This window comes from Saimiri boliviensis, chromosome 5 (assembly GCF_048565385.1).
Source record: "Saimiri boliviensis isolate mSaiBol1 chromosome 5, mSaiBol1.pri, whole genome shotgun sequence".
Lineage (NCBI taxonomy): Eukaryota > Metazoa > Chordata > Mammalia > Primates > Cebidae > Saimiri > Saimiri boliviensis.
Window position 1 is genome coordinate 136137966 of NC_133453.1, and position 24937 is coordinate 136162902.

At 47.1% G+C, this 24937-nt stretch overlaps 1 protein-coding gene across 5 annotated transcripts in view; it reads left to right on the forward strand.

Moving 5' to 3' along the window:
• SLCO3A1 (solute carrier organic anion transporter family member 3A1) overlaps positions 1–24937 on the forward strand; it is a 547211-nt gene that overhangs the window by 274902 nt on the left and 247372 nt on the right. For 3 of the 5 annotated variants that reach the window (XM_039479926.2, XM_039479925.2, XM_039479924.2), the window contains exon 2: positions 11173–11638. In XM_039479926.2, coding sequence (XP_039335860.1) covers positions 11173–11638 — 466 coding nt within the window. Of the gene's footprint in view, positions 1–5418; positions 5644–9633; positions 10884–11172; positions 11639–24937 lie in introns of those variants that run through there. The other 2 variants (XM_010349479.3, XM_074400058.1) reach the window with 2 other exon arrangements.

Below are 24937 nucleotides of genomic sequence, written 5' to 3' on the forward strand. Positions count from 1 at the left end.
TGACATCCCACATCAGTGCTCTCTCATGGCTGCAGGCTTGGGTGTGAGGTTCCTGGGAGCCAAAGCAAAAGGGGAAATACAGCTATGATCACATTATTTATGGCCTTTGGTTGGGTGTAGCTAAGGTGAGAGAAATAGTAGAACTAGTTCACAGGGGAAGGAGAGCTTTTGCTAGACCTTAACTTTTAAAATGTCTCATATCAGCTTTAAACCCGTGTTTCTGATAGTATATACAGTTATCCCTTGGTGTCTGTGGGATAGCCAGGGCTCTCTGCAGATTCCTAAATCTGAAGAAGCTCAAATCCGTCAAAGAACATGATATAGCATTGAACTTTACTCATGAAATCTTCCTGTATACTTTAAATCTTCTCTAGTTTACTTGTAATACCTAAAACAGTACATATGGTTCTTAATTTGTATGATTTTTATTGCTGTGTAATTAAAAAAAAATTTTTTTCCAGATATTTTCGATCACAGTTGATCGAATCCATAGATGGACCTGTGGAAACGGAGGGCACCCTGTGGAGATGTTTTCAAGTGATGCTTAGTTATTTTTTCTTTCTTTTTTTTTTTTTTTAAGTTACATGGTCAAGGGAGTTTCAGGAAATGCTACATAATATATGTTTTGATGGATTTTTAACTGTGAATGTTACCATTTAAAACCTTGTAAGTCTTGTGGTAAACTATTTATCTTTGTTCAACCCAGAGTTGTAAAACTTTCATATGACCTCAGAACTCCTTTTCCTCCTTACATAACTTTTAACAACAACTAAACTTAGCGTTACTTTTTAGGGCACATTTGGTCACCACTTTGCTTGGGGCTGCCCCTGCTTAGCTTATGGGGTACATTAGCCTTCCCTCGGCACCCCTCGCCACAAGGCCAGGGACCACTTCACTGATGCAGGGGCACAGTGCTTGGTCACTTGGGTGCTATGGGGCCAGTGGGGTGGGCATCAGTCCTGGCTCTGCGCCTCAGCTGTGTGGCATCAATGGGATAGTTATCTTCTCCGGGCTCAGGTTGCTTATCTGCAGAATGGGATAATAATATCTGCCTCCTGGAATCATGATGGAGAGTAAGTGTGTTAGAATAGGTAAAGCACTCAGTACCCAGCTTGGCATAAGTAATGACAAATGTTCAGTATGACTGTTTAAAGATACCCCTATTCCATAGTTTGCTCTGATGAGATACTTTTGTCCTCAGTTGCTAGGTGCCAACTATGCTTTCTTTGGGTACCGATGGTGTTTTTTTCTTTCTTCTGGTAGAGAGAAACTTTATTCATCCTTTATGAAAACTGCCTGTTTTCATCGTTGTTGTCTCCATTATGCTGTGAGCTGGTTAAGGGCAGAGACCAGGTCTTATCGATAAAAGATTTTCAATGCATTTGACAGAAAGCCGGGGCCCTGGGGCATGTAAAGAAGCCAGATTCCGTGAAGACAACTGCCTAGCAGCATGTATGAGTGCATAAATCATTAGTGCCTTAGACTAAGATCTCTTTCTTGAGACTATGTCTGGTCCTCTATACATTTTTGTTCAATGCTGAGGAAATCGTTGAAATCATTATTATTAAAGTTTCTCTAATAAAAGAGTCCAGGCACCACACCACTTGGTGTGTTAAAGCTGTAAAACACAAACAAAAATAGCCTGATGCAAACATACCTGGAAATGTATTGAAAGTTCCCATCCTGAGTGGCAGAAAATTCTATTAGTTGATCATACCCAGGAGGGATGGAGAGTCTTTATTCTTCTATGACGCACCAAAGAGCTACAGAGAAAAATCAATGATGGGGTTTATGAGTAGGAAGCAATTAAATTAACTTTTTTCTTAAAAGAAGAGAATCCTGAAATGTTACATACTCTCTTAGAAAGAATCGATGAACATAAACATCCACTAAATGTAAGGAATAATAAAAACAATTGCTTCTATTGTACTTTAGGGCCATTTAGAGGAAAGAGTGAAAGGAAAGGGAAATGAAAGAAACTAAGAAATGGAGTGTAGAGGAAACAGTAATTTGAGGAAGGTGTACCTAGTGAAGTAAAAATGCAGGCGATGGCAGAGATGGCAGAGATGGACAGACCAAGGAGGCCTTTCTTTTCTTTCTTTTGAGATGGAATCTCATGCTGTCATCCAGGCTGGAGTGCAGTGCCACCGTCTCAGCTCACTGCAACCTCCACCACCTGGGTTCAATCGATTCTCCTGCCTCAGCCTCCCAAGTAGCTGCGATTACAGGCACCTGCCACCATGCTTGCCTATTTTTGTATTTTTAGTAGATATGAGGTTTCACCATGTTGTCCAAGTTGGTCTTGAACTCCTGACTTCAGGTGATCTGCTCGCCTTGGCCTCCCAAAGTACTGGGATTTACAGGCATGAGCCACTGGTCCTGACCCAAGGAGGCCTTTCTTTTCTTTTCTTTTTCTTTTCTTTTTTTGAGATTGAGTCTCACTCTGTTGCCCAGGCTGAGTGTAGTGGCGTGATCTTGGCTCACTGCAACCTCCACCTCCCAGGTTCAAGTGATTCTCCTGTCCCATCCTCTCAAGTAGCTGGGATTATAGGCATGTGCTCCCACCTCTAGCTAATTTTTTTTTTTTTTTTGTATTTTTAGTAGAGACCTGGTTTCACCATGTTGGCCAGTCTGGTCTTGAACTCCTGACCTCAGGTAATCTGCCCGCCTCAGCCTCCCAAAGTGTTGGGATTACAGGCGTGAGCCACAGTGCCTGGACCCAAGGAGGCCTTTCTAAGGAAAGTCTGGCTGACTCTCACAGACCAGGTGATCAGAGAGAACAATAGTGCCAATATGAAAGACCCCTGTGCAGAGGGCAGTACAGAGGCCTGGAAAGAGAGCCGGCAGCTTTCAGAATCCTGCTGCATGGACGGGGAAAGCCACCTTGCGTATTCACACCCCAGGCATAACGGTGACGCGTGGGTGTGCAGAGCCTTCCTCTCCCTCATTTGGGCCCTGTGACAAACTGTAAGTGGGGAATTGTTATCTCCGTGTTATAGATGGGATGGAGCGTGGCAGGGGTGTTAAGTGCCTCCTCTCAAATTCCCCACTTAATACAGATCTCTCAAACTCTCACACATTTCGTACTGTACCCCTTGCTCCCACAACTTGCCCCACAAAATGATGCTTTTGGTGTAGACGAGTTTAGAATCAGTCTGTGACATTCTCCTTGTAATTCTTACTCTGCTTTTTAAAGAATAATGGTTTTAAAATGACCCCCGTTTATTATGTGATCATGAACCAGGATAAATCATTTCACCAGACATGAAACCTCCTGGACTAAATGTTTCTTTCCCCAGTCAGCACATGAGACGGGCATTCTCTTTGCCACCAGAGCCGTGACAAGAGGCTGATCCTGTGTGTGGTTTTTTTTGTTTTTTTTTTTTTTGAGACAGAATCTCACTCTGTCACCCAGCGTAGAGGGCAGTGGTACAACCTCCACCTGCCAGGTTCAAGCAATTCTCCTGCCTCAGCCTCTCAAGTAGCTGGGACTACAGACGGGCACTGCTGTGCACGGCTCATTTTTTGTATGCTTAGTACAAACGGGGTTTCACCATGCTGGCCAGGCTGGTCTCGTACGCCTGACCTCCTAATCCACCTGCCTTGGCCTCCCAAGGTGAAGGGATTACAGGCGTGAGCCACCGTGCCCAGTCCTGTGTCTTCTTCTGTTACTTGGTTCTGCAGACCTAGGATCCTGGAATTCACAAGTCAATGCGTTTTGTGTGCTATTTACCTAGAGCCGTAAGTGACTCACTCCAAGAGCTGCTGTCTGGATGAGAAACAAAACCTCACACTATTGCTGCTGCTGCTTCATTGTGGGGAAATGATTCCTGGGCATAGGTGATTAAGCCTCTTTCTTCTACTCTACCACAGGAAGACATGTCCTTGGCACATCAGACAAAACACTGAAGCCATCTTGCAAACTACTTTAATGGAATTTAAAACTTGGATTAAAGCTGTGCCTGGGATGACTTTTCTGTTACAGCAACAGGAGTGCTTCGTATACTTATCAATGGCCAGTGCTTGTACTGCCACATGTGGGAACAGTGTGATTTCCCAAGCTGGATTTATGGAGATCAGGGGTTTGGCATTCTACATATGGCCTGCGGACCATATTGGGCCTGCTGCCTGTTTTTGTCAATAAAGTACTATTGAAACACAGCCATTTCCATTTGTTATATATTGTCCATGCATGCTGCTTTTGTGGGGTAGAATGGAGTAGTTGCTATGGTGACCCTATGGCCTAAATATCTACTGACTGGCTTTTTACCGAGAAAGTATGCCAAACCCTGCTCCGGAAACCTTTTTGGGAAAACCGCGGGTCCTTTGCAGGACCACAGCAAGGCTGACATCTCCGGCACTGTTTTTAGCATCTGCTCCCGGGCGTGGGCCCTGCGGCAGAGCGTGCAGTTTGAGGGTACAGCTTCCCCGAAGCACCCCAGGAAGAGCCCGCTCAGCTGTCACTCCTGCCGCATCTCAGCAGAAGGGCTGGAAATTGCAGGCTCTCCACACTGCACTCACAGGCTCCTCCAGCCTCACAGAGCCTCCTGTTCTCTGTCTTCGCTCAGGCTCCAGACTGGGCCAGGCGAGACCCCCCGCAGGGACCTTTGGGCTCCACCTGGTCTGCTCCATGCCTGCGATCAGCTGCCGCCTCTGCTGAGCGGGATCTCTAAGGTGGCTCTCTCACAGGGGCCTTTCTTGCTGTTACACCAGCCTTAGCCTGCGGAAGGCTCGTCTCTCCCCAGCACTGCGGACACAGCTGCCTCGGCAGTCTCTCCTCACTCCCTCATCCCTGCATAGCAGTGCCAGGTTAATATTGCAGAAGAGCGGCTCCTGCTCAAGAACCTCCCTTGGCTCCCCACTGACCTCTTAATCAAAGCCTCCATCTGGCCTTCAAGCCTGTTTTTATCTCCAACAATTCTCTCGCAGTTCTCTGAAGCCACTCGGTATTCCTCCCTTTCCCCAGGGGTGGTCTAAACTCTCCCTGTGCCAGCCTCCTTGACACCACTGATCTATGCTCTTGGAATGTGTGTGGCAGCCCCTCCCATCCCACAGCTATTAAAACCTGGTGGTTCCTTGTCGCATTCCAGGTGTAGTTTCCTCACCACACAGCCAAATGAATATCCTCGCTCTCCGGAACCCTCTGCATCTGAGTTACCCTGTTGCAGGCCGTGCCATTGTTAAGACTGTTTCTTTCTGCTGTCCGCAGACTATACACTCCTACAGGGCAGTGTGCTCTCTTAATCATCGCTATGTTTCTTGCATCTCCCGCAGAGCAGGCACTTGGCTGTGTGGGACTGAATTTGAAGTGAAGTTACAGCATGCACACCAGTGATGGGGCTAGCTTTTTAATGTGCACCTACTGTGGGCCAGCTGCTCTGATGTATGTCCTCATTAATATCCACAGAAGCGAGGATTGTTCTCTCTGCCGCACAGCTGTGGAAACAGGCTCAAGAAGATTGACTTGACCAAATGCTGGCCAAGCCAGATGGGAACTCGAGGCCGTCCTGCTCCAGGCTTACACTGATAGGACCAGGCTGCTCTGGTGTAAACATCCATGCGTGCACAACCCCGCTGCCACCGGATACACATGAACATGCCTCTACCTGCATGGATGTAAAATACAGGTGCCCAGGCTTGCAGGTGGGAGGACAAGCACAGGTGTTTTGCAAAAGCTCAGGTGATCCCAGTTCAGGTCAAGGCCCCACCACCCAGGCCAGAGTGAGAAGGTGGGCACACCTCTGGGAGAGCCCCTGATTTGCTGCTGCCTGCCCCTAAGACTGAGTGGCTTTTTGTTAAGTGAATGCCTGATAACCTTGCGGTCGGCAGTTTTGAAGGTGAGAACGGGCTCATGAGTACTTGGCCGTGGCCTCGGATGTCCTGTCTTACGGCAACATAGACCAAAGCTCTCCCTCTCGGGATAAGTGCTCATAATGGCAGTTGGCTTTTGCATGACTTCAGCAGTTTGCAGAAGGTGAGCCTCCCGGAAATGCATCCCAGCTTTTTCCACGTGAGGAGACACTGTCTCTATAAACTGGAAATGAACACTTGATATTTTCAATCTGTGGATAACTTAAACTCTTTAAACTTTTGGAGAGGGGTAGGCTTGTTGAGAAGAGGAAGGTCAGTAGAGCAGAGGTTCTCAAAGCGGGGTCCTCGGACGGGCAGCATCAGCATCGCCAGATAGCTTGTTAGAAATGGAGACGCCACCCATACCTGCAGAATCAAAGACTCTGGGCTTGGAGTTCAGCAGTCACATAACCTTTGCAGGTAATTTTCCTGCCAGTGAAGGTTGAGAACCTTAGTTCTAGAATGTCAGTATGTGCCTGTTGCCTGCATGGCCAATGGTCCTCATCTCCAGCTGGGTATCAGACACATGAGAATTTATAAAACCTGGGACCCCTGGCTTTATCTCAGGGTTTGGGAGCTCTATATTTTTAACAACTACTGCAGGACATTCTGAAATGCAAGCTGATGGTTTTTGGAATCATCATAGTAGAAGGCTGATACATCCTGCATTCTTTTTTTTGGATGGAGTCTGTCACCGGACTGGAGTGCAGTGGTGTGATCTGGGCTCACTGCAACCTCTGCCTCCTGGGTTCTAGTGATTTTCCTGCTTCAGCCTCCTGAGTAGCTAGGACTACAAGTGCACAGCATCACATCTGGCTAATTGTTTGTATTTTAGTAGAGATGGGGTTTCACCATATTGGCCAGGATGGTCTTGATCTCCTGACCTGGTTACTCACCCGCCTCGGCCTCCCAAAGTGCTGGGATTACAGGAGTGAGCCACCGCGCCCCGCCCATCCTATGTTTTTTACATGCACTTTGTTCAGGATAAGGGCACTTCCTCTTTCCTTTTCATCTTGCAGATGTGGCTCCTCCTTCTCTAATTATCAAGACTTCCTTCTCCATTAGTCCTGTTACCCATTAAGTAAAGACAGTCATTCCCTTCCACATGCATCCTCCTCAGGCTGGATTGTTCACTGCCACATAAAAGCCACAAGTGAGTTTTATGGCCTCATGCATCCTTAATTAATCTGTCTTCTCAAAATTGTGTATTAAGTGAGTGAAAACATTAGCCTCTGGTCTAATCCACAAAGCATCATTTCAGAATCTTTGCATGACTTAACTGTTGACCCAGACTGGCCTCCCGTGGCCCAGTGAAATGCCACAGGTCAAGGAGGGAAAGACCTGACCACTTCCTGTCACCCCTGTGCGTCACTCTGCAAAGAGCAGGTGTGAGCCAGGACAAGAGCTGGAGACGTGGGCGTTATCTGTTTCTAGAAGAACTGATTATATTTTGTTTTGCCCACAGCTGTCTGTGTCCCCATCACCTTATCTGTCATCATCAGCGTGCACACCTGCATGATATTTTATGACACGACACACCTGCTGAAATGGAGCGTTCTTCATGTTTCTGATTTGTTGTTGTCTTGTGTGTACGTCATGAAGCATCAGAGCAAAAATGAGATAGAGCTTCTCTTCCATCCCTTCCTCATTCTTTATTACCCTCCAGCCCCATGGTGGGGTCCTAAAGCTGAAGGCCTACCAGACTGCTTCAGCCATCTCCAGAGGTGACTCTCTGGTGGGAGGACGAGTACAGGTGTTTTGCAAAAGCTCAGGTGATCTCAGTTCAAGTCCAGTCCCTGCCACCCAGGCCAGAGTGAGAAGGTGGGCACACCTCTGGGAGAGCCCCTGATTTGCTGCTGCCTGCCCCTAAGACTAAGTGGCTTGTTAAGTGAATGCCTGATAACCTTGCCCCTGGTTGGCACCTTTTGAAGGTAAGGACAGGCTCATGAGTACTTGGCCGAAGCCTCGGACATCCTGTCTTAGGGCAGCATAGACTGGAATCTCTCCCTTTGGGGATAAGTGCTCATAGTTGCAGTTGGCCTTTGCATGACTTCAGCACTTTCCAGAAGGTGAGCCTCCCGGAAATGCATCCCAATTTCTTCCACATGAGGAGACACTGTCTCTATGAACTGGAGAAATAAGGAGCTAATATTTTCAATCTGTAGTTAACTTAAACTCTTTAATCGTTCGGAGAGGGGTAGGCTTGTTGAGAAGAGGAAGGTCAGAGAAGAGGAAGTACCCCACCCAGACGTGGCGTTTACAGCTTCTGCACCCAGGCGCCTTTGGGCCTCTCTCAGTACTCACACAAAGGCCTGGACGAGGCTCCCCAAAGCCCCCACTCCCAGCTCTTTAGCTGCATTCCTTTCTCTTCCCATATTGTGCTACCTATTAGAAATCTCTGGTACATCATTTATTCCATCCTATTTGTATGTTTGTCTTTGTTACGAGGAGAGAATAAATGCATTGATTTTTACTTGCCCAGACGCTTTGGACAGAACTGCTTTCCGAGTATTTGAAAGCCATTTGAATGAGGCCAGGACTAGCTGAACTTCTGTTCTTGACAGCAGCAAATACCTCGTGTTTTAAAAGTAACAATCTAATGACATAACTAGGGCTGAGGTTGCAAGCTGGACTTGACTTGGCCAGAAAGCACAATGGAAACAGGAGTTGGGATGAGAATGCCAGAGATGAAGGGTGTCACGGATGTCATAGCCCTGCCCTGCGGAGCTTGCCCAAGGCCAGGGCTGAAGGAGAGACCCCAGTAATGGGTGTCGTGGCCTCCCCACCGTGCTGCCCACTGCCATTAGGATCACCTGGGAGCTTTGAAAGCATCCCAGGGCCCCCAGGCTGCTCCCCAGACCAATTCAGTCAGAACCTCCCTGGCGGGACCGGGCCTCTGAAATGATTAGTGCTCCCCAAATGCCTCCAATCTTGAGAACCACTGGGCTTAAGGAGTTTGTTTAAACAGGTGGGTTTGAAAATGAAGCTAAGAGGAATCATCTGGCTACAGTGTTTTTATTGTTTTTTGTTTTTTTAGTAAAGGGAAATAGAGCCATGCTAATTAGCACAGGTGTACGTTTGTATGTGCATAGATGCTCATACCTGACACTGCACAGAGGTGGTGGCTGCCTGCATGTTTACAACAGTGTCCATATTTGTAGCTTTGGAGGAAGGTTAGAGCCACAGGACTCTCTTTTTGACCCTGCCTTCGCAGACACACCCAGTTGGTCAGCAGACCCAGCTCATTCTCCCTGAAATAGAACTCTGCCCTAAAATGCTTCTTATGTCCTTTCCTGTTCATCTCCATTGCCACTGTGTTCACGTGGCCTTTTCTGCTGCCCTCTCTCAATAAAGGCCCAGCTGTCTTCTCTGCTGGGCTTCATCCACCCTCCATTCACCACACCTGGTTTGACTGTTGTGCTGTTAAAACCTTTACTGTTGTCAGGTGCTCACAATAAATGATAATGATAATGGTTGTAGCTGACCTTTCCCCAGCATTTACACGTGTGTTGTTGACTCCTGACAGCAGCTCTATGAGGTAGCACTCTTTCCCCCTTTTCCATGTGGGGAAAGTGAAGCACAAAGTAACTTGCACAAGGGCAGCCAGAGAGTCAGGTTGGGCCCATGTATTCTGGCCCCAAAGCCTCTGCCGTACAGGCTGGGAGAGCTGCTCTGTGCTTGCAGACTTTTCATCCATCATTTCTCATCTTCACATCCCTCCTGCTGGGTGGATATTATGACTGCTATTTCATAGAATCCAGGCTGGGAGAGGTTGAGTAACTCGACCGAGGACACAGAGCTAAGGAATAACAACAGGGGTTCGAACAAGGTTTTCCCCCCTCCACGATCTGCCTTCTATCTGCCTAATCGCTTGGCATTGTCTAAATTCGTCTGTCCTCACCCCACCTTTCCAATTTCTTTCTCCTTTCCCTTTTCCTTTCCTTTTTCCTTTCCTTTCAGCAAGATCTCGCTCTGTTGCCCAGACTGGAGTGCAGTGGTACAATCTTAGCTTGCTGCAACCTCCACCTCCTGGGTTCAAGCAGTTCTCTTGCCGCAGCCTCGTGAGCTGGGATTATAGTCAACCACCAGCACAGCCCCACTAGTGCTTAGAACATTTTGCCACGTTGGCTAGGCTAGTCTCGAACTCCTGGCCTCAAATGACCTGCCCACCTGGGCCTCCCAGAGCATTAGGATTAGGTATGAGCCACTGCTCCTCCGGGCCCCAACTATTTTCTCTTCCTTGATTAAATCATGCCATCCCTCTTTTGGCCCTTTGCCTGAAGTGTTCTTCCCTGCTCAGTGAGGACCTCATTCAGCTGTTAGATCTCCCATGACAGAGGACCCTTGTCTTGCTCGTAGCACACTGCGTGGAATTGGCACACAGCAGGAGAGGGTAGCCGTCTCATTTTCTTGCCACTTCAAGAAGCCCTGTAAGAATGTGTCTCCTTGTGGCCCCCTTAGTGTGTGAGGTTTGCGTCGCACATCTCACCTGCACAAAGGGACGATGAATAACTTATATTCTTGGGTACATGTGTACCTTCTTGCTAGATGGCCTCTTCAGGCCAGGTGTCCTTTCTCCCTCGCTTTCCTCTTGAGGCCAGAGCATTGCCTGGCAAGCAGCAGGTGTTCACCATGTATTTACTAAACGCAGGGCCGACAAGAATATGAAAACCGGTGGAAATGGTAATATTAGGTTGGAGGACACTTGGCAGGGTCATAGTGCTTAGAACAGTCGGGCGTGTATTTACCTCATGGCCTCCAGGAAATGTACATTGTTTGGAAATTTCCAGAAGGAAGCAAAGAGCAAGTGATTACCCGGCTGGGCTCATTTAGCTTGCCCATTTTGCCAGCTAGGTTTTGTTAAGTTTGTTTTCATTTTGAGGCAAGGGGCGGGCTGGCTTTGCTAACCTCCTGCTGAAAATCCCCTGGTTCCTCTGTCTTCCTGCCGTGGACTTTTTCCGTAGTATCTGCTTGGGAGTGTATGCACAGGCTTCAGGACTTTTATAGGACTTCACCGGCTGTCTGGCATGGAGGTTTGTGGGGATTGAGAAACCAGTGTTTCCAGGAGAGGTGGAAACTTTCAGCATGGGAACAGGTGCCAGGAAAAGCATTGTTGCTCCTGGGAAAGTGAATTTGTTAACCGTTGAATTAGAGTTATGCTGGTAAATAAACGTCTTTCTGATTGTCCAGGTTAAAAGGCATTTACACAGCTGCCTTTTTTGCACCTGGCGGGGAGGCTAGGTGGGAGGGTTCCGGAGGGAAGGAGAGGCCTCCTGGGCAGATCCTTGGACTGGCTCTGACGTTTCTTCTTGCCCTTCTCAGGTGAGCGTCCTGACCACCCTGGAGCGCAGGTTCAATCTGCAGAGCGCTGACGTGGGTGTGATCGCCAGCAGCTTCGAAATCGGGAACCTGGCGCTCATTCTGTTCGTGAGCTACTTCGGGGCGCGCGGTCACCGGCCTCGCCTGATCGGCTGCGGAGGCATCGTCATGGCGCTGGGCGCGCTGCTGTCGGCACTGCCCGAGTTCCTGACCCACCAGTACAAGTACGAGGCGGGCGAGATCCGCTGGGGCGCCGAGGGCCGCGACGTCTGCGCTGCCAACGGCTCGGGCGGCGACGAGGGGCCGGACCCCGACCTCATCTGCCGCAACCGGACGGCCACCAACATGATGTACCTGCTGCTCATTGGGGCCCAGGTGCTCCTGGGCATCGGTGCTACCCCTGTGCAGCCCTTGGGGGTCTCCTACATCGACGACCACGTGCGGAGGAAGGACTCCTCGCTCTACATAGGTAGGAGCTGCCCCAGACGCGTTGGCAAGAGGCCAGGGTGTGTTGACCATGGATAGAAGGGTGGGCCAGGCCGGGCGCGGTGGCTCATGCCTGTAATCTGAGCATTTTGGGAGGCCGAGGCGGGCGGATCATGAGGTCAGGACATGAGACCATCCTGGCTAACATGGTGAAACCTCCTCTCTACTAAAAATACAAAAAAAAAAAAAAAAAAAAAAAAAAAAAAAAAAGCTGAGCATGGTGGCACATACCTGTAGTCCAAGCTACTCGGGAGGCTGAGGCGGGAGAATCGCTTGAACCTGGAGGCAAGGTTGCAGTGAGCTGAGATTGCACCACTGCACTCCAGCCTGGGTAACAAGAGTGAAACTCCATCTCAAAAAAAAAAAAAAAAAAAAAAGTGGGCTGATGGACTCTGATTTTGCAGGAGTACTGGTTCTCAGACTTGGCTGCACACCGTGTGTTCTTGAAAAATACTCATACCTGGGGGTGCAACCTGGGCATTGAGAAGTGTTTAAACGTTCCCAGGTGATTCTCATATGCAGCCGAATTTGAGCTCCACGGGGCTAGACCGCTAACACAGTTAATGGGAAAACATGATCAGGAGGAGCTGTATGTTTATTTGCTCTTTTTTGGGTGTGTTTGGAGACTTTGCACTTTCTCGTGTCAGCCACCAAGGCACACTTGGGGGTCTGCACATTGGAAACTCCGGATTTTAGGAATCAAAATGATGTCCTGGCTGGGGGCAGTGACTGAGGCCTGTAATCCCAGCACTTGGGTAGGCCGAGGTGGGTGGATTATGAGGTCAAGAGAGGGATCAAGACCATCCTGGCCAACATGGTGAAACTCCATCTCTGCTAACTAAATATATAAAAGTTAACCAGGTGTGGTGGTGCATGCCTGTAGTCCTAGCTACTGGGGGAGACTGAGGCAGGAGAATTCTTTGCACCTGGGAGCGGAGGTTTGCATTGAGCTGACAGCGCGTCCCTGCATTCCAGCCTGGCGACAGAGCAAGACTTCACCTCAAAACAAAACAAAAAGTCCTGGTTATCATTGTTCCATCGCAGCTTAAAAGGAGAGGTGATGGCCTTGCCAGCATTTGGCGTAATTCAGAGTGGATGACTTCCGGTCATTTTTTAAAATAATGTAGGTGTGCATGAGAATTGAGTATTTGGAGAGAAATAAGGTGTTTGTGTTTGGAAAAGTCATTTTCCACAGTCATAGTTTCAATGTTTTATGCTGGAAGGATGGAAGCCACCTCCGGGTGGGGGTCAAGTAGCATCTGAGAGGCAAGTTCATGTGACTGGCAGTGTTTTCAGTCGCTGCTGTGGGCTCTGTTGGCTGGCTGTGTGTAGGGTGAGGGCTGGCCAGCCCAGCATCTCCAGCCCTTGTCTAATTTTGTCTCCTGTCAGCTGCTGTATTGTTCTGACACATCCCCAGTCACTGAGTGCTAAGCTTTGAAAAAATTACCTCTACCCAGGGAAGCTTTGTGCCTCCCCAAGGCAGAGTGCCTTGAGGTGGAAAGTTAATTATATTATGGAGGTTTGAGTGAAAATAGAATTTGAACTGAACTTGACATAAAGGTTCCTATCTGTCAAGCTTTAAGCTTTCTGAGATAGGACGATTTGGATGCAGGACACACCAAATGCAGATTTTTTCTCTGTGTCTTTCTGGCTTAGCTTTGGAGTAGATGCATTTACTCAACGTGTATGTTGTACGTGGATGTTCTGACTGTCTGCCAGCAGGCTCTGGGCAAGAAAGGTGGAAGGAACGTGCCTCTCCGTTCAGAGGATGGAGCGGCAGTGAGCCTAGTCACCAGCTACCTATGGAACAAGGTGGAAGAGAAAAAGGCTCAGGCCAGAGATGGTTAGGAGTTTCGGTGATTACCAGAATGTGGGTATGGTGGAGGAAGGGGACTACGGTAATTATTTTTCTGTCGTTGCCTTAAAGCTTAAGTGAAAGCCACTCCACGTGAGTTTTTGGACACCAGGAAGTGGACTACAGCATGTAGCTACAAAGGCCTCCTGAAGTCTACCCTCTGATTTGACGGATGTCACCCCAGGACTCTGGGAGAGTTGTTTTCCAGTAGCAGTAACAGGAAGTAGACAAATCAGAGCACAGGGAATGAAATGGCGGGTGAAAACCTGAGTTGTTGTCTCTGCTGATAGAATCTAGTAGAACAGTTTCTCCCCAGAATCACCCCTGAAGTCCCAACCGTGCTATATCACTTCTTGGGGCTTCCAGATGTAGTAACTGAACCCTCTTTTGGAAGTATGTCCGGATGAGTTAAGCTGTGCTGTTTCCCCAGAAGGGGTGAGGTTTGGTTGGTGCCTTTCTGGTGAGGAAGCACTTTGGTTTGGCACAGTGGGGTGTGGGAGGTGCAGGCATGGAAAGTAGAGCTGATCCTTTGAGGCAGGAGGCCTTCTTGAATTCTGAGGCCTTATCTATGGGATTTGCATTGAGTCTTTGGTAGGAAGAATGATTCAGCCAAATTTCTGTTTGGTTACCCTGTTCCTCTATGATGTCTGAGTTGGGGGAGTGTCTTTTTGCCTGATGTACGTACATCTTTGTAGCTTTGTTACATAGGACCAGATGCCAAAGGATCGTAGCACAGGCCGTGGAGATGATAGTTCTGAGCCTCTCTGCACTGATTTCATGGGTTTGTGTTTACAGAGAGAAGGAGAGAATGAGTCCTTTGCATAGACTGGCCTCACTAGATGGCCTTTTATTCTATACGTGGTTTATTTTCCAGGTGTAATTTAAGATCGTAACATATGCAAAGTGTAACTGGCTCATTCATTTATTGTACGAGCTATACAAAAGTACGTGTGGCAGTGAGAATATTTCAGTTTATCTCCTCTAACATGGCACTAGTTCCTGAAGCCACTTAAATTTACTTCAGAGAGTATTTGGGGTAGCCCGCGGAACATGATTGATACGGATTTCTGGCCTCTTAACTCCCTGAAGAGGAGGAAGGTCTCAAGGAACGGATGCTGGGACTGTAGGTGTAAATGTGTATCCATTGAGGAAGAAGAAGACGTGTGCCCCTGGTTCCAGCTCCTGCAGAGCTGGTCTAGAGAGGGGACCACAGCCAGCTGTCTGGTCATAGGCCTAAACTGTGATACTCTGATGGGGATTGACAGGATTATAAATGAGGTGTGTGTAAAACACACGAGTGTTCTCGACCTGAGCCTTCCCTGTGGGTGTCAGCAGGGAAGAGAATGATCGACAGGCATGCTCCAGGCTGCAGGTCAGTGGTGATACCTGCCCTGTGCCTGCATAGTGGATCTCTAGATGAGTACTGTTTGCACATCAGTGGCCGCGTCATAGCTTCTACGACAATCCGGGGAAAAGTGAAGCATTCCATCTTGAATCAAGCTGACATTTTCCACTGAAGTGACTTACTTGCTTTGGCCTCTTGTGGCTAAGCTGCTGCCAGACTCCTGGATTCCTGGATGGGCTGTGCACGAGGGGCTCCTGTGGCTGGCACTGGTCTTCGGCCAGTCCTTTCCACCGTGGGAGGGAGCCAAGGGAGCTCATTACCAGGGGACAAAAGTGGATGAATGGGGACTCAGCTCCGCTGGCAGGCTTTCACCGCCGCGGCACCCAGCCTCACAGGGCAGCCAGACGGTGACCGTGGGTGGCACGTGGCACTCTTTGTTCCTAGAGTGACAGCATGGGCAGGGTGGCAGGGATACCACTTGGCCCCTTCTGGGGTCCGAGAATTCGTTCTTTGGGAGTCTAGTCACGCCCGTAGCTCCATGTTGTGACCTTCCATTAGCCCACTTTTCTTAGCTGTCCTTCTGTTTCTCTCAGTTCAAAACACAGTCGTATTTGCTTTTTATGAAAGTGTGAGTAGGATGATGTAATGGACGTACTGTGCCCTGTCAGTAAGCTGCCCCCTTTTCTTTTTCGAGGAGGAAAAGGTGAAATAGGAGTAGTAAAGATTTCTAGATAGCTTTATTCCTAGTTCAGAAACATTACATGGTCACCATTTACAATTTAGAAGATGTAAAAAAAGGAAAATTAGAGAATATTTACTGGAAGCTTTACGGTATACATAATTCTAATTTTTTCTGCATTAGTATGCTTTTCTCTACGAAAATGTGTTTATGATAAACAGTGTTTTGTAATTTCATTTCTCTTAATATTTCATGAGCATTCCTTTGTTACTAAATACTATTCTGTGGCATTATTGCTGCATATATGACATTTCCTTCTGAATATGTATGATAATAGTTAATACTTTGTATAGCTGGACATAGATTTCTTAAATTTCTTAAATTTCTTAAATAGCTAAACTGTGATTCTGAGAGGCTGAGTGACTTACCCAACCTCATTTAGCTGGATAGGGCTGGGCTCTGGGTCTGAAAGTGACGCTTATTCCGGGTATGTCTGGGATTTGCTCACAAGGCTGGGATGGGAGCTTAAGGGTGGTGCAAGGTCCAGGGGGTCCGGTACAGGTCAGGGCATTCCACGAGACAGCCAAAGCCTCCTGGGCAGAACAGTCGCAGCGGGAGGCAGGAAGATGGGAAGACAGCAGCGTGTCTGGAGCCCAGGGAGAAAGGTGCTGCCGAAATGGAGAATGCGTGTCAGAGCCAGAATGGAGAGTTGGAGGTAGTCTGGAGAGGAAGGTGGTCCTAGCTAGCTGTTCAGGTCTGGGTTCTGGAAGGATGTTGTGCCTGTTTCGTAGTGCTTTGAGCCGAGATGGCAGCAAATCAGACCTTAGACACCTGGGGCAGATCTGTTCCATCTTTTGCTCAGCTCTTGCTAGCAGTGTGAAGGACGCCACACCTTCACGTGCTATTCTTTCTATTCTTGAACCACAGTAACCACTAGAATTTTTTGTTTTTAAATGTTATGTTAGAAATAGGCCTCCTTACAACTGAGTTCAGGTTCTGCCCTCTGGACCTACCATGAAAAATTCCTATCCCTCTTCCATATTTTGATGACTCCCCAAATAGTTGAGCACTAACCTTTCACAGGTAGGCAGGGGAGGGAGGTAGACATCTAAAGCTTAGCTCTTCTGGGCTAAGACCTTTGCTCCTTGCTTGATGGGGCTTCTTAACACACTTCCTCATTAAGAGGGATGCCAGGGGCTGGGGGGCTCATTACCAGAGGACAGAACCAGATGAATGCGGGATGTGAGATATGGCATCATGTGAGTTTGCGGCCCTAAGTGAACACCACAGACTGGGAGGCTTAAACAGCAGTAGTGTGTTTTCTTTTCTTTGTGTTGTCAGTCTGTCCCCCAGGCTGGAGTGCAGTGGTGCGATCTTGGCTCACCCCAACCTCTGCCTCCTGGGTTCAAGCGATTCTCCTGCCTCAGCCCCCTGAGCAGCTGGGACTACAGGCACGTGCCACCACACCGAGATAATTTTTGTATTTTTAGTAGAGATGGTGTTTCACTATGTTGGCCAGGATGGTCTGCATCTCTTGACCTTGTGATCTACTCCCAAAGTGCTGAGGTTACAGGCATGAGCCACCGTGCCCAGCCCAGTTTTTTAAAACACTTTAAAAATTTTTAGAATCACAGGTTGTGGCAAAATATAGGAAAGTCCCCCATATCCTTCATCCTATGTCCCCTGCTGGTGGTGTCGTGGTAAATATGGTACGGTAGCAACACCAGGAAATTAACATTGCTATCATCCATAAAGTTTATTCAGATTTCTCCAGATTTTTTTTTTTTTTTTAAGACGAAGTCTCACTCTGTCACCCAGGCTGGAGCACAGTGGCGCCATCTTGGCTTACTGCAGCCTCTGCCTCTTGGGTTCAAGTGATTCTCATGCCTCAGCCTCCTGAGTAGCTGAGATTACAGGTGCCTGCCAACATGCCTGGTTAATTTTTTTTGTATTTTTCAGTAAAGACAGGGTTTTGTCATGTTGGCCAGGCTGCTCTCAAACTCCTGACCTGAAGTGCACTAAGCAGTCACGAGTAGGGGGTGCGGCGGTGAGCATCTAAAGCTAAAGCCTACCTCAGCCTCCCAAAAAGTGCTGGGATTACAGGCATGAACCACCGTGTCCGGCCGAGATTTCTCCAATTTTAGATGTGATAATTTCTGTGTATCATTCTGTGCAGTTGTATCAAATATGGATGATGTTCTTTTAAAAATGCAGATTTGGATAAAGATGAAACCAGGTAATTTTGAGTTGTATGTGTTAGGCAGAGACACACACACACACACACACACACACACACACACACGGCTGGCAGATTCTCCCGAGGATGGATGTGCTGAAGAGAATGGAAGCTGGCCAGGGGAACGGGGGTTCTTTGAGAAGGGAGCCTTTGCTATTTCCTCAATACACAGAACAAGTGCCCCAGCTCAGGCAGCACACATATTAGACACAAATGTGTCATGTTTTCTTTGTGTATCACTTCTCATGAGACCCAGTGCAGCCCTCTGTGTATCCATTAATGATGCAAAGAGAATAATTCTCGGATTTCATCTGCCAAGTGTTTGTTTAGTACAAAGGCCACCCGAATACTGGCCAGCAAGCAAAGAGAACCAAATTTCCTTTCAGAGCCCTGGGAGCAGAGAGTCATTTTGCCTCTGATGAGTTTTTATTTTAACTTGACATTGGGTGAAATGTGTTTGAACTCTCCAAAGAACGTGGATTGTGCATGGACCAAATACATTGTGACCGCAGTGCATCCGAAAAAATAATTAAAAAGCCACCCCTCATGGGAGCGAGCATTGCTTATTATATTCTTGCAACTTTACTGATATTGAAGTTTCCTTCATTAATTTATTTTTCTAAAATAAATGGCCTGTGAAAGTGGTCCGTTTGTTTTGGCCATGGCCCATCCTCCTCCTCAGCCGCCGGTCACATGCCATTTTCAGTGTGTTTTTAGCAACCTGCTAGGAAGCAGCCTGTAGCTCTTATCTGGCGCTTCCACATTGCCTGGGCTGAGAGGGTTTTTCATTCATTTGCAGCCACTCGTAACTCATGCCCTGTGCGTGCCATCACTGCTGCGTTTGCTGCCTGGGTGACCCTGGACAAGACTCCTTGGGCTCTGGAGCCCAACAATCTTGAAATTCAAATCCTGGCCCTTCCACAAGCCCCGGGTTTTGGATGAATTTCCAGTTGCCTTGAGACTTTTGCCTTCTTGGTAAAATGGTCTGGTCTTCCTGGCCAGGCTTTCCCCGAATGCCAGGTATCCTGTACATGGTGGGGATCAGTAAATGCTGCCCTGTTCATCCTTATGGGCATAGCATCTCCATTTCCAGATGTAGAAAGGAAGGCTCAGGTGGATACATGACTGACCTGTTTAAACATAGGGGCAGGTCTTCTGACAAGAGCCCTTGGAAGCTGATTTTCAGCCTGGGATGTAATCCATCTTGTAGAGCTGAGAATAGCAAACTCTTCAGACCTGAATTAAACCAGCAGTGCTCCTCTTTTCCTGAAGACCCCCACAGTGGCTCATCTCAGAGTACGTGAAGTGCTAGCCCTGCCCCAGGCAGGAGGAGAGCCAGTCTGTCTTAATTTGGAGGCACCCCAGAGTATGGCCGTTGCCCAGTGTGATGTATGCACTGGCTTTCTGGATTCTAGCATGTTGCTTCTTAATCTGGAAGCATATTGGCTCAATTTTTTTAAAAAGAATGTATTCTTGTTTTAGTAACATCGAGAAAAACAAAAATGTAACAATATAGATCATTTTGGGTGGTTGCATTTAGATCATTTTGGGTAGTTCCAGTTGTCAATCTGGAAATGCTGGCTGTGGCTAGTTGGGCATTTAGGCGACGATTGTCTTTGTGGCTTCAGCCTTGTCCGTGTTGGCTGAAAACTGTAAAAGCCCATATTATTTCAGATAGATGTCGTGTGAGCTGAAAGCCAGCCTCCTGGCCTGTGGTGAGTTTTCCTAAACGCTAAATGAGTGAGGCCGGGAGTGTCATGCAAGCAGGCTTTGGGCTGGCTATCGGTGATGGCATTCTTGTTTTGCAGTTCCCTTCCCCATCTGCTTAGGGGTCACAATCTTAAGTGCTGAAGGGGCTCTGCTGACAAATGAGAAAACTGGACAACGTGGAGACTGGGGACCAGGTCCTTGCCTTGTCTTCTGCCATTTGTCGCTCTGTGGGAATGCAAAGTGTTTCCACATCTTCTGATTTTTTTTTTTTTTTTTTTTGAGACGGATTTTCGCTCTTGTTACCCAGGCTGGAGTGCAATGGCGCGATCTTGGCTCACCGAAACCTCCGCCTCCTGGGTTCAGGCAATTCTCCTGCCTCAGCCTCCTGAGTAGCTGGGATTACAGGCACGCGCCACCATGCCCAGCTAATTGTTTGTATTTTTAGTAGAGACGGGGTTTCACCATGTTGGATTTGGAGGAAGGGGATGGGGAATCTTGCCAAACACAGGCCAGCATGGCAGAGGTGAGGGGAACACGACTGCTGAGTGGATCCGCTCCCACTGACCCCTTGCTCACTGCCTCACAATGATGGGGATTCCCAGAACTGGAAAGAAATGAAAGCTTTTTCCCATGCTTAACATGGCTAGAGGAAGAAAAGCACATTTCAGGGTTTCCCGAAGAGCAGATTGGGATACATAAACCAACACTATTTGGAGCTGGTTGGGGCCTATGGATATTTACTGTGTGTGTGCCAGCATCTTTGTGAAGAAACTTTAGAACATAGCACTGAAGTGTTTGATAAGCAGGAAATGGGGCCAGAGAGGTCCAGGAGGACCTGGAGAAAGGTAAAAGTCCATGTGGACGGATTTTCCTTCCAGAAGGATGTCAAAGACTTCACCCCTGCTTCCTGACTGCACCTGCCTGGGGAAGACACCCCCTTCTTACCTGCTTTTCAACTGCAGTGCAGGTATTGTTCGTAAAAAAGATTTTGAGACGTTTCCTCTAATAAGGTGCATGTTGATTCTCTTCGGTTTAAGACTGTTTACTTTTCTAAGAGAAAATAATCTTGGCTTCATTTTCTTTTTGTCTTTGTCACCTACAAGAAGCATTTTGTGAGAGGAGATGGCCTGAAGAGTTTGTTTTCTGTTCAGCTTGGCGGTTTGCAATTGTTAACAGTGGGATTTGAGGTTAATGAGTGTTCTTAATGGGAAATGACTTCTTCATTGCTAGATATATATTTTTTTTTTTAAGTGTTAAAATGCTTCATGGAAGAGTCTCTTGTGGATATTTGCTTTTGTCTGTCCAGTACCTTGTTTTTTTTTCACTGGGGAGCTACCACTCCCATCTTAGGTGGTTGCTGTGGGTTACAGAATGGCCATGTGGTCAGTACAGGCACATCCAGTTGTGACACAGAGAAGGTCTACAGCCGTCTACAGTGCTAGGCCCCAGAAGTGGGCCAATCAGAGTCCACTATAAGGTGAGAGAAACGGACCGCCTTTTCTTGTAGGACTGCTACAGAAAGAACTCTGAATACCCAGAGATTCCAGTCCCTGTCACTGCTGTCACCTGCAGAGCACTTGCCTAAGAACGAATGAACTTGCCTGCAGAGAAAAGTAGACCAGAGAAAAGGGAGAGCAAAAGGGCTTCCTAGATCCAGCCGTGCTTGAAGCTAGCATCTAGCCCTTAGAGTCCGAGGTACTTGGATACGTAAATTATCCTTTGCACCGTCTACAGCTGGCAGGTTTCTGCCTCATCAGGCTTGAGTGCGGTGTCATGTCATGTAGGAGTTGGTCTGGCTTGCTTCCCTCTTGAGGTATAACCAAGCATCTTTGAACAGGGATGCAGTTCAGGGAAACTCAGGTAAGGCAGTTGCTTTCTGCTCAGAGTGCTGGTTCTTTGATAGTACAAAGGTAACCACTCATGAGACTCTGAAGAACCCCTGACCCTATGCATAAAATAAAAGGGGTTAGCTTGAAAGTGGAGGGGTTAGCTCTTCATTTTATTATTTCAGAGGCATTGAAGTTACAGGACTTAGAAGCCAAAAGGAATGTCCCCTCTCCACCTTTCTCCCTACCTATCAAAAACAAACAAAAGTATTTAAAAATAACCTGTTGGCAGGCTTTGTGCAGAACAGTCAGTGTTGAACAGCACATTGGACTGTGGGCGGGAGCATGTGGAGCATGCTCAGTTTCTTTAATGGCTCTGTTTACTGAATGGAAAAAAGTGTAACCAACCCTGGCTCTTTTACTTTACAGCAATTGCCAAAGCTACCTTAACTCCCTCAGATGACTTCATGTTGTCAGGAATGAATAAGCTCAATAAATGAATATGTTTCATTCCTAGCTTGGCTTTGCCAGTTCATTCCTGCCAAGCTCTGTGTGTGTGTGTCTGTGTGTGTGTGTGTGTGTCTGTGTGTGTGTGTGTGTGTCTGTGTGTGTGTGTGTCTGTGTGTCTGTGTGTGTATGCATGCTTATTTTAGGGCACATAATAGACAAATATGATACCAGAGCTTGGGTGGCTAATGGACACTCATCAAAATTGAGGTGTATTTATTTAGCGCTCAGATTCAAGAATTTGATTTAAGAATGTCAGGAGTCACACTGCTGGCTACTTGAAGCTAAAGGTTCTTTGATGTGCTTTGCAGGGATTGGGGCCATAACCTTTTCAAATTATGTGGAGATTTGTGTGTATGTGTACCCTGGGCAGAAAGCTTTTACTGGATTGAATGAGGTTCATGACCCAAAAAAGGTTAAAACCATATAAAGTCCTAATGTTAGACTTCGGTGATAGGCAACTTTCAGGGAGAGAAGTCTAGCTAGTTGAGGTGAGATGGCCGAATGGAGTGACAAATGGCATTTAGAGACCGGAATGTTGCTCCCTGTTCAGCTCTTAGCTGGTTTTGCTCCCTGGAGAGCCACTGTACTTGGAACAGGAAGCATTTAAGCATCACTTAGGCCACTGTGGGTGAAAAGTCAGAATGCATTCTCAGTGGTACTGGGGACACCCCTCAGCCCTCCACTCCCCCCTAAAATTCCTTTGCGGCTGAAATTTTCCATCCCTTCTTTCAGCCTAACCGTGGGTGTTTTGGGTAATATTCAGCAGATTTTCTGTGCTGGTTTGAACTGATGCACAGATAGGAAAATCAAAAGCTTTTTTTTTTTTTTTTTTTTTCAGTTCTAAAAGGAAAAACATTTTAAAATGGCACTTGGATCATTAATAGAATCTGAACTCTCAAAGTCAAAATTTTCCATGTGTTCTTACTAAGAAAAAGACTCACTCTTGGGACAGTTGAAAACAAACAAGGCAGAAAGTTTTGAGGGACTAGACAATTCTGGGGACATGAATGAACTGGGCAATCTTTATTGGCAAACCTTTTTTGGGATAGTTGGTGCATTTGAGAAACCTCCGATTTTATACTGTGGCCTCCTAGTTCGGGTCTAGGGAGACTGAGGGAGGATTGGTGTTGAACTCATTCTAATGTCTCTCCAAGGAGAGATACTTTTCTCCCTTTCCCCTCTCGAATGTTCCAAGCAAGTGGGGCCAATGGGTGTGATTGATTTCTCACTGCTTCCCTTTCTGGGCAAGATGCTGTTACCATAAGAACATTCCCATTTGCCCACCTGCCTTGTGGGTTGTTAATGGCGTTTACAAAGGGAATTTGGATTCCCAGCAAGAGGTCTCATTAACACAGTGAGGATCTAATAGATTCTAAAATTGTGTACCGACACTGAAACCTTTTGAAACCTGGCGGTGTCTGTTATTAGCTCTAAATCATTTCACCAACCCTGGCCTCAGACTGTGCATTTGTATCACGGGCAGAGAGCCTTATCTTCATCAGGGTAGATCTACCATATTGATGGAAGAACTTGTTATACCTGTGATTCTGGTGCCAAGACAAGATTTAAAAAGGCCGTTAGGCAGTATGCAGAGGAAAATGTCTCCCACCTTGGGCCTTTTATTTTTTAATATTGGCCTTGTTACTGCTTGTGTGTTTGTTTAATATTAGGATTCGTTCCTGTCATGAAGAAAGTTTAACAGTTGTCTGCCTATTTAGACAAGTGCATTAAGCACAGGTGACGTCGAATAGTGACCATAGTAGCACTGAATGCACTGGCTCCCATTTGTGGGGTCACAGCTGTGTGACACACCGACAACCAGTATTTTGCATATCCCCTCTCCCTCCTATAAACCCCAAAGAGATGGAGGCTGTTATTCTTATTGTATAGATAAAGCAACTGAAGCTGATGGGGCTTAAGCAACTTGTTCAGGGTCACATGGTTCGTGTGTGACAAGGCCCAAGCGACAAGCTCAGTCTGGCCTCCATTATCCCAATGGTCTGTCTTTCCCATGGCATGCTGCCCTCCACCACTCCCAGGCACGATGGAATCCACACCAGGATTATATAGGGCCCCGAGCATGTCACACTCAGTATGAAAAGTGACTCACCCCAACTACCTAAATAGGTATACTGCTGTTTCTCAGTATAGTACATACCTGGGGTGCTTTGTCGTGTTAGCAGTCTAGTACGAAATGGTGAGGTGTTTCTAGGCCAGAAGTCTCATGGGTCTGGGATGTTCAGGACCTAGTTCTGTGGGAATTTTTGAAACTCTCATCAGATAAAGCATTGCTCCCACCAAAAAAAAGGCGTTTGAGTTGTTTTTGGAATCTCCCTGTAGTAAAGTGAGAGCAGCTCACTCAGCAGACGGTTTTGTTTACATTTCGGGCCTGGCAGCATTTAACCGGTATACGTTCATTGCAATTATGCAACTTGGACTTCAGTGTTTCACTCCCAGACTTGATGAAGCTGACTTGCTTTTCTGAACGAGTCAGGAGTAGTCTTAAAATGTACTAGACTCCAGCTGGGACAAAAATGGTAAGAAGGTAGGGTAAGAAAGACTTCATGCATCATGGGTGAATACATGAGAAAGAACAAGAGGTAGAGATAATGTGATCCCCAAGACCTTTCATCATGGGGAAATAATCAGCATCAGAATGTGGTGTTCTGAAGACCATCAGGAATGGCGTGTCCACGTAGGTGAACTGTGTTTGCAGAATAAGGTGGTTACATGATGGAGTGGGAGTGGCACGGGCTGGCCTCCTTAAGGCATCCTCAAGGATGTGATGTCAAGTAACTGAACTCCTTCCCACTGTATGTCCTTCAGCCACACTCTCCTGAAGTCACTGAGATAGCTTTTTGGTGACCTTCAGGAAAAAAAATGAGTCTTTTACTCTTCCATCTGGGGAGTTGAGAGAGGGTCTGGAGATTAACTTGGGTGAGAGGCCATGCATTCCATGTTGGAGTATTAGTGAAAAGTTGGGAGACTCAGCTCCTCCAGCTCATGATGCCAGATTCAGTATTTCTAGTCTTTTTTTAAATTAAATACAGTTTTAAGTTGTGGTAAAATGGATGTAAAATTCACCATCTTAACCGTTTTTAACTGTACAGTTTGGTAGTGT